At 37.7% G+C, this 12,458-nt stretch overlaps 1 protein-coding gene across 1 annotated transcript; it reads right to left on the reverse strand.

The window, feature by feature from the left end:
- Positions 1-295: 295 nt before the first annotated feature.
- On the reverse strand, positions 296-12,109 carry PUS7L (pseudouridine synthase 7 like). Its single transcript, XM_061467786.1, has 8 exons — positions 11,194-12,109; positions 10,115-10,274; positions 8,309-8,504; positions 6,534-6,632; positions 4,933-5,014; positions 3,006-3,277; positions 1,343-1,396; positions 296-711 (listed from the first exon to the last, which is right to left on the reverse strand). The coding sequence occupies exons 1-8, from the start codon at positions 12,086-12,088 to the stop codon at positions 388-390; spliced, it is 2,082 nt and encodes a 693-aa protein (XP_061323770.1). The 5' UTR covers positions 12,089-12,109; the 3' UTR covers positions 296-387.
- Positions 12,110-12,458: the final 349 nt, after the last annotated feature.

The following is a 12,458-nucleotide window of genomic DNA, read 5'->3' on the forward strand; positions in this document are numbered from 1 at the left end:
AGTCCTGTAAACAGTAAAACAGGGGTCTGGTTTTATTTGAATGGGTTTGCAGCTATGTTAATTACTCACCTCATCTTGATCAGCTTACTTGAATAGGTTCTAACTCACAGCTACGCACAACTTAATTCTGCAATCCTTGGCATTAACTTAGTTGGGGGATTCATCAAACGTGTCACTGTTGATTCAGGACTTTTAACACTTAGTACCTGCACACAACAAAACCATAATGTATTTAAGGCACCTCAGTACAGCAACTTTTCAGTTAGATACCTGTAGGCTGCAACTTGTAACATTGCTTGAACCTGTTATTCTCTCTTAGTTTCCTGGCATTATACATAACATATCACCATTGTATTATATTCCTACAGTCTTTCATTAACTGCAATCTTAAAAGTCACATTTCATTATTTCTCTTAAACAAACTGTTGCGTAACATGAAGGATCAAGGTCAAATGATATATGAAGAGAGACTTTTGATTCATTCAGATGGTTGTCTTCAATTTTGATTCCTTTTTCATTGACTTCAAAATAATATGACAAATTCTGAACTTTTTTCAAAATGGGTCTGTAGCATCCAGGTATATTCAGCTGTAGTGGAGACACTCTGAATTTGCACATCTGCAGCTCATCCTTAGAAAGCCTTTCGTGGTACCATTGCCCAACTTTATTACTGGGATACTTGATACTATGTCCCACCACTGGAAGAACCACCTTCAAAGAAAAAAAGATGACAAATATGTTTGAAATAAAGCCCACCAAATCCCCTTTAAATAAATGTGGTTATAATTTAAAATGTGCCTATATCTTGTGTTTGGGGACATAACATAGTAAAACAGCAGCTTCTCTTGTGAAATGAAGCTGTGTAAAGCAGGTATCTTGGATGTAATTAAAGCAGGAAAAATATTCAGTGAACCAGAATTCCTAAAACAAACTAGAAAGATACTAACATGAATTTCCTTACATGTTGGGAAAGACACCTCAATAAAGACTTTAAGTTGCCTCTGTAAAAATTCACAACTATGCACCCTGCACCTTCAAAAACTAGAATGTCAGCTGCTCTTGAGTGTTTTACCCAGTAGAATTAAAAAGTTTTCTAAGTATCTACATTCAGCTTCAAGATAAATTGAAGTGCCACACTGCAAATGACACTGTACGTATTTCCACTGCAAAGTAAAAACTCTTTCCTCTAGTTTGTTATGAGAGCGGAGATTAGTTCACGTGTATTTTCTTTAATGTGCTTTCTGGCAAGGAAGACTGCACCAGTTAAATTAATCCCATTATTTTTAAAACAAAACATTTAAAAAAAGAGATCAACAACTCAGAATTTTTCATACAGACTTACTTGGTTTATAGAGTATTTGTTGGCCGATTCTTCTGCAGCAGTGACTACATGAACCTTGCAAGACATTTAAGAAGAAAAAGAAAGCTTTTTTAAAAATAAACCATCCACTTTATTTTAGGAATTATGCACTGCACTCCCAAACCTCCCTAAGGTTATTTGACAAGGACAATAATCTATTTCAGGTATGAAAAACAGTAGAGATGCTTAATATAAAGTAATTTGTTTACTGGTAAATGGTATTGCATTAAATATTTCCTGATGCCACTACTTAGCAAACTATCATTCCAAGCTCATATTCTTTGAATTTGAAGTTAATTGTGTCAATTCAATCTTGTGCTACAACAGCAAAAGCAAAAATAACCAAGAAAAAATATTTTATATTAAATAGGAATAGAGCTATTATTAAACTCAGTAACTCAATACTGAATTTGCTACCTCTGCTTTTCATTTTATTTGATCTACTTGTTTTACTAATATTTACTCTCAAAATACTGATGAAGAAAAACTGCAGTGGAAACAGAAGCCTCTCTACGGGGACTGGAGGTTATTCAGTAACCTTTCAAATGCTCTTGCTTTCAAACTTGTAAGATGTTCACCCAAAAGAAATCAGACACGTTCTGCCTATGTTCACACCCAGGAAATCTGCAGTAAAACACTGCAAAATACTATGCTTTGTCTGATGATCAGGAGAAAGAATCATAGAATTATTTAGGTTTGAAAACACCCTTAAGATCATCAAGTCCAGCTGTAAACCTAACACTGCCAAGTCCACCACTAAACCATGTCCCTAAGCACCACATGCCTCCAGGGATGTGATTCAACCACTTCCCTGGGCAGACTGTTATCAATGCTTGAACAACCCTTTCAGTGAAGGAATTTTTCCTAATATCCACTCTTAACCTCCCCTGGCACACCTTGAGACTGTTTCTTCTTGTCCCATCACTTGTTACATGGCAGAAGAGACTCAAATGTTTCCACAAAAAATAAAAGGTCTGCTAATCCTTTAAGGAGAGGCGGCTTCAGAATGGACTTCAGCATGCCAAGACCTGGGAAGAGACACTCTACCGCTGGCTTCTGCTCACTGGCTCACCCATGGCACCATGCACAGCACCCAGGGTGCGCTGTGAGCAAGCAGAAGCACTCCTTTGCCCTTTACTACTTTTCTTAAGAAGACTGCTGCTAACAGTTTAGACCCACCATCCAATTGCCTGAGTATCTGAAATTGTGCTAAACATGCTTCAGCAGCATACCTGCAATGAGATTGCTAGTTCAGCCTGACCATGGGCTTTCCTGATGCACCTTTCACCATTCATTATATGTAACAGGAAGATCTGACCCAGAGAGAAAGACTCAAGACTGAACTGACTGGTAATATAGGCCCACCCAGAGTCCACCCTTAAGTTTTTTCCTAGTCAGATCCGAAGATGAGTGTGATATGTCATGCAGACTAAATTCTTACAGGTATCAGTTCTGACATTCATAGTTTATATGCCCATTCATGGTAAATAAGAAAAAGCTGCATCACTTTTTTCATCTTTGGAACTAGTATTAAATAGTTTAATGAATGAACCAAAATAAAAACATTACAGTGTGTCTAAGTATGCATTCAACTGCATTAAGCTTTTGGGTTTTTTTTTTAAAGAACTATTTTGTGAAGACTCACCTTGTCATTCAGGGAAATGCTTTCATCTTCTGAGAAAACAAGATCACCCTCAACAACTTTTGAACCATAAATCTTCAGCCTATATGATGCTGCTTCATTCCAAATTTTACTGCAATAAGCATGGACATAGAATATGCGCATGGAATGAGGAATGTTGAGCCATCCTTTGGTACAACCTTCATGATTTACACCATAGCGATGTAAAGCTCGTAGCAACATCTTCTCTCTCACTTTAAATTCTGGCAGCATCACAAGCGCACCCTTTGCATCTTCTGATATAAACAAAAATAACCATGTAAGTACTCCCTGATTTTTCACATATTATGTACCAGGGAAAAATACACCTAAGAAGATGAAATAATCAGGTAGGGGAAAAAAGGTGTCAGTCTAACCCTTTTATGCTGACCTTTAGGTTATTATTTCCTTTCCTTCAATGTGTTATGTTAGACAAATTGCCTATCAACACAGTCCCATGAATTCTATTCTGTTTCATGCAGTATAAACTAAACTAGCTTATATTCAGTTTAGCTGCGTTTGGGGTTTGGTATTTTGCTGCGGGGAGGGGGAGGTTGGTTTTTCTTTAGAAACTTTCTTCATCAGTCTGAAGTTGTTTTTAGACCAGATAACTGAAGTTAAAAATCAAGCTGTAAAAGAGCATTAAAGCTCTACTTCACATCAATGTATTCATATGAGGTAAAAACCATGTCTTTATTTTAAAGGTACAAATTGCATTGGCCATTGGGAAGCCTGAGCCTCAACCAAGATGAAAATACACTTAATCAGATTTGTACTACAATATATAAATGTTCTAAGTTTAAAATCTTATGGTCTACATATTTTCTCATTACAAGTGATTACCTGATGAAGCCTTTTGCATAGCCCTTTACCTTTTGCTTTCAGGAAAAGGCAAGCAGCTGTTCTCAGAGTCTACATCAATATTTTTCCATGCATCATACAGCAACATACAGCACAGAACGATCCATCTGAACTTTTTTGTGAAATTAAATATGTATCTGTGTCTATTTAAGCCATATGTCACAGAATCACAGACTAGTATGGGTTGGAAGGACCTTCAAAGGTCATCTAGTCCAACCCTCCTGCAATGAGCAGGGACAAATTCAACTAGATCAGGTTATCCAGAACAACATCCAGCCTGGCATTGAATGCCTCCAGCGATGACTCATCTACCACCTCTCTGGGCAATCTGTTTTTGTTTTACCACCCTCATTGTCAGGAATTTTTTCTTCAAGTCCAGCTATCACAGCTGCTTTGTCAATCTCCAGTGAGAAGCTGGCTAATAGATGTCAAATATTTAAAAGGAAAAAATGTATTTGAAGTCAAGAGCAACTCCAAAATTTTTAGCTTTGGAGAGAAACTTAAATTGAATGATAAACCCAGTAAATAGAACACCATTTTATTCAGCACACTTCTGCTTTTGACATACTTTGTTGATTTCAGTTCAAGACAGAAAGAAGGTAGATCACGGGAAACTATGGAAGAGATACATAATTAAAGAGATACAAGATTAGATACCCACATCTGTTAACTTCTGAGTATAAGCTGGGTGCCTCATTTGTATATACAGATGGAAGGACAGATGGAAGGAGGCAAGAAATGCTTTGATAAAATTATCTTAGTCTTTTCCAGCATTATGCTATATGGTGTTTTTTCTATACTGTCTTGCACCAGAAGTACATTTCCACTATTGTGCATATTCAGGGCCTCATCATCACCTAGTTTTTAACTGTGCAACTCTACTGAGTAATAACCTGCAAGTTATTATATTATTATTATATATATTACTATAAATATTATTATATAATTATAAAGTAGCAGCAAAATAAAAAGTATCTCTCTGTGCAGCAACACCTTATTCCCTCACAATACTGACCCTGAAAAAATACATAGACAATTTAGAGGGACATACCAGTTCGAAGAAAGTATCTTTTTGCATTGTTTACAGGGTCATCAGTATCTTCAGGTGTAAAGAATAACTTCACAGCTTTCACCTTTGAAGAACATCAGTAATTTGTAATTTTTTAAATTTAACTATTTGTCAACTAAACAGTCATGCATCCAATTCTGTGTTAACACATTTTGCAAACTCTCACAATTATATCAGTTCTTTAGAGTCAAAGTCAAATTCTTCTTTTCAAAGAAGATGCCATGAACAGCAAACAAATATGGTTCCATTCCTTCTCAAGTTAAAGAAAGGGTTTAGTCACACAGAAGATACAAGGCAGCTTCCACAGCTCTATGAGAAATCAATCACTCTTTTCGAACACCCAGTTAGAACTCCTTCACTTTTTAATGCCATCAAGAATCCTGAACAGGAAGGTTCCTTCCTTCCCTCCCACATATTTTATATAAAACATAGACTGAACACTTCTCACAGTCTCACACAGAGGGACAACAATCTTTTGTAGATTTGTATTAGATTAGATGACACCGTGACAGGGAAAACACTATGCTAACCCCTGCTACTTGCAGCACCAGTGGAGACACGTAATTTGCTAGCACTTATACCAACCCATGACAGCTGGTTCTTGTCCTCTTCTGCACAGGACTGTACAAGCCCATAATGGCACATTTTTAATATAAATAGGAGGTCCCACATGTTTTAAATTTAAAAGTAACTGAGTTAAGACTAGAGATTTAAATCATTACACTTCAGGGACTGGCACATGCGTACCAACTGCTCATTCAAAATGAGATACATCAACAGTAACTTTTATGGGCTGTCGTCAAACCTTGATTCTTCTTAGATTTGGAGGATAAGTTTTCCTGACTTTTCTCAGAATCAAAACAAATTAAATGAAAAAGATACTCAAGTATTCATTTGCCTATGTGATGTTTGATTCTGTTTTACTCCTGTGCCAAGCACTATACCATATACATGGAAAAGTATATGACTTATCTTATGAATTATCACTTAAGAAATAAGCTCTCCTTAGCTTACATGGGAGCAATCACTCAGAAATAAGAAGTTGGGACAGTAGCCAAGGAATAATGGAAAGCAGCAATCTCTTCTATATAGCATTTAAGTTACTCTGGTATTGAGAAAGCAAATCCTTTCCTACGATTCTATGCAATATCTTGTGACATTTTAAAAATGTATATAGACCCCTAGCAGGATAAGAGGCTACAAGTCAGAATGCAATCACGACCATGTATAAACATTGTATAAAGATTGCTTAATTTAGCGTTCCAACCTTTTATGGAATGCAGCCACTTTTCTGCCAAGGGGCATGATGGCGATCACAATCACATACCAATTATAGACAGAAAAGTTACTTCTTGAACTACTGAAAGCTGCACCTACTGTTTAAAAAAGATGTTTCGTTTCAGTATGAATATCTTCACACTTACTTCGTTGTCAAAACTGACCTGGCAATTACTTCCAGCACACATACGGGCTTATCTCACAAATGAAATTCATCACTGGAAGGTCAATTACAGCACTATATACTGCAACACTAATGTGAAATTAACTTGACAGTAACTACTTAGATTACAGAATGAAAATACCATTTTTTCATTCAGTAAAGCCAATCCTATTTGATCTGTCTGAACATTTTGTCCTTGTCCAAATCGCTGAGGTCCGTAGTAATTTACAAAACCTTTTGTCTAAAAGATAAAGAATAAATATGTTAAAAGCATGGAAATGCCAGGTACAATTAGTAAGAGTAAACATACAACACACATCTACATTTACATCCAAAATGCATACAAACTTTTTAAATCAAAAGCAATTTGTACCAAAATCATGACTTATGATTCATTACAATATTTTAGCAACTAATTTAGAAGCATCTAAAAAGACAACCAAGTTCTATCATTGTCTTTACTTTCACAAAAAATAGGTAAATGAAACAAAATTATTTCTATGTAGTTAATCATTATAAACACAGTCAATGTAATTGAGCTTTTTATGTGCACAGATTCTGAAATCTCTACTCAAGCCAATGAAGCTTAGCACAGATAACGAACAGTAACCACTGTTGGACATTTTTTCTTAAAAAATACTCATCTTTTTTCATGAGATCCTTTCTATTATTATTACAATAGTAAAGATCAAGAGTGAGCACTTCTGCTAACTGGGATTTTAAGTCTCCCGATGAGTTACAGGTCATATGTAGGCAGCAAAATCACAGCTATGTGACCCAATGAGAACATCCTTTTCTAGAAAATAGTAAGTATGCATGGAGTAGACGAGCAAGAAAATAAATGGTTATTTGTTTTGGAAATGGTTATTCAGTTCAAACCCTATAACCTTGCTTCAGACATCCATAGGTCCCATACAGGATTTTGTTTCCACAGAAGATGAAAAATCCATATTTTTGGTTTAACACGTATGCTGGTTTTGTCATTCATCTGACCAGTAAGTTAAATCTAATAATGCAAGACACACAACCATAAGAATTTGTGTTCATTTTTCAAACAACAAAACAAAAAAAAAACAAAACAAAAAGTCAGGTAGAGCAGAGAGAGAGAAGCACTAAAGTAGCAGTTGAATGCTTTATTCAGTAAGAAAATTAACTTCTAGAATACATGTAATGTACTTTGCTTTTGCATAATGGGTAATTTGCACTAAAGTCTTCAAGGCTGGATTAATGTTCTTAAAGTAATTTATATTATGGTTATTACTTAGAAAGATAAGGTGAGAAAATTACTGCTGCACAAAACACCTAAAGTTTTTCCTTTCTATGAGTAGTAACTCATAGAAAGAGTTTAAGAATGTCTGATGATGGGGTTTTCTTCTAAGGGAAAGGATAACAGCAATCAAAATCCATTGAATTTCAGGGGATCTTCTTTTTCCGCTACAGATATTTCACATGTATTTATGCCATTAAAGTTTTTCACCTGGGCCAACCATGCATGTTCCTCACATGACCAAAAGAGGCAATCAGTTGACATGTGTAACTATATTCTTTCACCCCGTCAACAGCCACAGTGAAACCCATCACTTTGGTCAGCCTTAGGTCTGTGCAACAATAGCTGATATATCCATAATTTGCTTCTAAATTTCACATCTGTCTTGTTGCATCACTCCAGGGCCTCCAGTCTGTAACACAGAATTAATTCACTTATGATCCCTCCTTGGAAGGCAGGTTTAGTTCTGATTCCTTAAGTAATGCAGGAAAGACATAAAACTGTAAAAAGCATCAACACTGGGAGACAGTTTTTGTGCTACTTGTGCTGTTTTGTGCTATTTCAAGCATTTTCTTTAAAAGTTTTGTTTTGGTTTTTACAGCACAGAATTAAAACTCTGTTCATTATTGGGAACCACAAGGCTTTTTTACCTCAACATTTTCCATTGCTTCAGATATTCTCATTTTCAAATCTGCCGAAGAGTCATGACAGTGGTGTTTAAGATCTCTCACAACTACATCAAAGTGATTGCCCTTCAGCTGACCAAGTCTCAGGTGCTGGCATGCTGAATGTACATTGTGTATTCTGATACCCTTTTTTTCCATTTTGCTTCCAATTTCTTTCAACCTGCATAAATAATTGGGAGAAATCATGAACCACCCCTACTAAAGCTATCCAACTTCTAATAAATGTCTTCTTCACCTTTGTACTAGAATTAAAAACACTTAGGAAAAAGGGGGATTTAAAGCAGATTATTATGAGAAAAACAAAATCAGAGATAGAAGTCTTAAATTTTATAGTCCAGAAATACTTTCTCAATGCTTGCTTCATTTGCATTTACAGCCTGTAGCTTGACAGATATTAGAATCAAGCAATTCACTGAATTTTCTCAAGGCAACTGCATGGAATTTTGCACTTTTTATTGAAAAAACAAATAATTTACTCTTCAGTTTAAAAATCTGCTCTTAATAAAAAAAAAAACAAAAACAAAAAAGAGAAAGAAAAAAAGTAATGTGCTTTTGCAGACTCCAAAATACAATTGCTCTTTCTTGGTCAGCCTTAACAAAAAACTCAGTGCACCAATTCTCTGAGTGTGCTTGCAATTGGAACATAGCTGACAGTCAAGTATTTGCCCTTTAAAGTATCCACTCAATCTCTTTGTTCTTATGTATAAGTAACAGTCATTCAAATCAAAGGAAACTTTCAGCATAAGAACTTATATTCTAACCAATATTTTAATAACGTTAAAAACTATTTATTTATAAATGTTATTTCTTTTCCCCATTATGCTTGTGGCTTGGAAGCATTTAACTATTTTGCTTGATCATTCAAACATTAATGTAAAGTTTTGTTAATTATCTCTTGAACAACTGGCCTTATTGCTTAGGAAATGCAGTTGAAATTTACTATTGATATATATTTCTGTCAGTAATAAATCCTAGAAACATACATTCTACTTTCCTTTATTTGTAAAGTCTACTTCGTTACTAAGACCAAAACCCACCAGAAAGTTAATGCTTGGGAAGAAATAAGTTATGGTTTTTCCTCAAACAATTCTTTACAGTTACTATGGCAGAACTTAATACACAGATATATTTATTCACTGAACCGGCTACAGAGAATAACAAAATGAGAAATGGAAAGTCACATCCTGTATTATTGACACATTATTCAAAATGTATTTCCTGCCCTCAGGTTTGGTGATAGCTTCTTCATTTAATCTCATGTTTCTAAACTGGACGATATCATAGAAGTTCATACTTAACACTCAGAGACAGTATCTGTCCAAAGTATAATGATTTTCTTTGGTTTTGTACCTGTATAAAGCTTTTAAGTTGTTGAATGTGGACGGCAAGACAATACTTTGCCAGTACATGGAAACTTGTCACGTCATGTACTACTGGCTTTTTCTCACTTCCAGCTAGTGGATGGTATTCAAGAAACTGAAAAGTGGATCCCATAAGCATGAACTGCAAGGATACTGTACCAGATGATATGAAATATTTGTATTATGAAAAATACAAAGAAGGGCAAGACTTTTTTTCAAATGCCAACACTGGAGACTTCAGCACTAAGATGTATATTCACTAAAGCCACAAAATATTAAAGCCATTTCCACTGTGCTGTAACACATGAGAAGACACATCCATAAGAACATTTCAGAATATTGTACCATGTTAATACTTATTAACATATAAAAATAAGTGCTAAACTGAATGCACTCAGACTGTAAGTACCTCTCAGGGGTCACCTTCTTCACAACCATAGGTTGGTAAGTAATCGCCTTCTTATCTTTGATGCCAGTATAACTGAAGTCTGAAGGAAGAACACCAAGTTCAGCAGCCAAGAAGCTGATTGCTTCCAGTGTTTCAAGGTTTTCTTTCTGAAGGGTGAACGCTGAAACAACCATATCAGAACTATTAGGAATATGCACTTGTAAATCATACAGGTGTCCTGCCATGACAGATGGGCAGGTTCTTCTCTTCAAACTATAATAGCATGGAAACTGCAAAGAAAGACTCTTCCCACTCCACAACACTAAAGGAAATGGAATTTTTTCATTATTGAAAGAAAAATACAGAATACACAAAACTCTTAACAACAACCAGAAACCTCTGCTGCCTTTAAAGCTTAAACAGGGGAAGTTTAGATTGGATATAAGGAGGAAATTCTTTCCTGTTAGAGTGGTGAGGCACTGGAATAGGTTGCCCAGGGAGGCTGTGAATGCTCCATCCCTGGCAGTGTCCAAGGCCAGGCTGGACGAAGCCTTGGGTGAGATGGTTTAGTGTGAGGTGTCCCTGCCCATGGCAGGGGGGTTGGAACTAGACAATCTTAAGGTCCTTTCCAACCCTAACTATTTTATGATTCTATGAAAAATACTACCTGATAAACACCATTCAACAAACATGCATTAAGCTAGAAACATTGTCTATCAGAAATCAATTGCTTTAAGGAATAAGACCATAAATCAATTTTGACCTTACTAACTAGTCTAACTTCTAGGCGCATCTTCTAAAATCCCACAATTACTTTCAAGGGAAATCTAGCACATGGGGAATAACACAGAGTTAGTACTACAGTACTAACGAAAAAAATGTAACCATTATCACTGAACAGTTTGTGTTAACATCACCGCAGTAACTCGATTTATTCATCTCATTCCCCAGTGATGTAACTACATTGCATTAATAATGATTTATTTCAGCATAAACAATGGCTCAACCAGGCCTAGACGTCACATAAAAGTGATTGAGTTTCAGTCTGTACTAAAGAACACCACAATACCTGACACTTTCACTAAAAATGTAACATTTACCTGTATAAAGATCTTGTTTTTCCTTGAAGCCACCAGCAGACCTTTTTCTGGACCAACTTTTTTCTCGAAAACGCACCATAATTGACATATTTGGCTGATCATTGACATCTGACACAGTAAAAGACTTTGTTTCTAAAAGCTTTCCAAACTTTCTATTGATAAAGTGGTGAACTACTTTTCTGTGCTCTTTGTCCGCATCAGGCTCAAAAGAAAATGTAGAATTTTCTAGCTTTGCATCTAAAAACTTAAAGAAATCACTCGTTTCCTTTTCAGTCACGAGCTGACAAAGTTCTCTGTACTCTCCATTCCCTTTCACAATCATTTCATTGCCTTTCGTAACAGTGACCAGAAAGGGGAATTTCTGCCTGACAGCACTGTGTAGGCTAGCTCGACTTTTCTTGTCCAGTACAGGTCCCAGCGAAAACTCTCCAGCGCCACCGCCGGCATCCCTGTCCCGGTCCCATGTGTCCTTCAGACCACAGACAAACTGATGAAGCCGCTCACACATGGGTTTCCCTAGTAAGGAATCCAGTATATGGCCTTCCCCAAGGTCCGTTTTCAATTCAGGTTCACCCTCGCGCTGCTTTTTGTTAGGGGATGCTGAACAGTCGCCTCCTACCCTGCTTGTGTCCTGCTCCGAAGGACTGGGCACGGCACCGGGACAGCCCTCGGCACACAGGCCGGGGGACTCCGCGCTCAGCTCATTGGGCTGCTGCGGGTCTGGGGTACTTTGCTCTAGCGGCGCTTCGGCGGCTTTCTGAAGCGATTCAGCCCCAGTATCCCTCAGTAAGTGTTGGGGCACCTCGATTTCTGTCACTATGAAATCGCTGGGCGAGTTTTTGATCGTACCACAGAAGCCGATGTGGTCAGTCACGTAACCGAAGGACGGAAGCATGGCTGCCCTGCCTTCCCCTGCTCACAGACACACACCGCCACGCCTGCAACCGGAGACAGACAGGAAAGGCGGGGGCGATAAAAGAATTTCAGCTTACTACCGTTTTCGGTGCCTGAAAGGCCGGCGGGCAGACGGAGGTGAGGAGGGCAGGAAGCGCAGCCCGACGGCCACCGACGGCCACCGACGGCCACCGACGGCCACCGACGGCCACCGACGGCCACCGACGGCCACCGACGGCCACCGACGGCCACCGACGGCCGGTTCAACGACACCACCACCCGCAACCTTCTCCCGCGCCGCCAGAAGGCGCCACGACCTCCCGCCCCCTCGGTAAGGGCCCGAGGACGGTACCAACTTCTCCAGGAACGCG

This window comes from Pezoporus flaviventris, unplaced genomic scaffold, assembly GCF_033815535.1.
Source record: "Pezoporus flaviventris isolate CSIRO_AGI_PZ_B2104156 unplaced genomic scaffold, CSIRO_AGI_Pfla_v1 ptg000045l, whole genome shotgun sequence".
Lineage (NCBI taxonomy): Eukaryota > Metazoa > Chordata > Aves > Psittaciformes > Psittacidae > Pezoporus > Pezoporus flaviventris.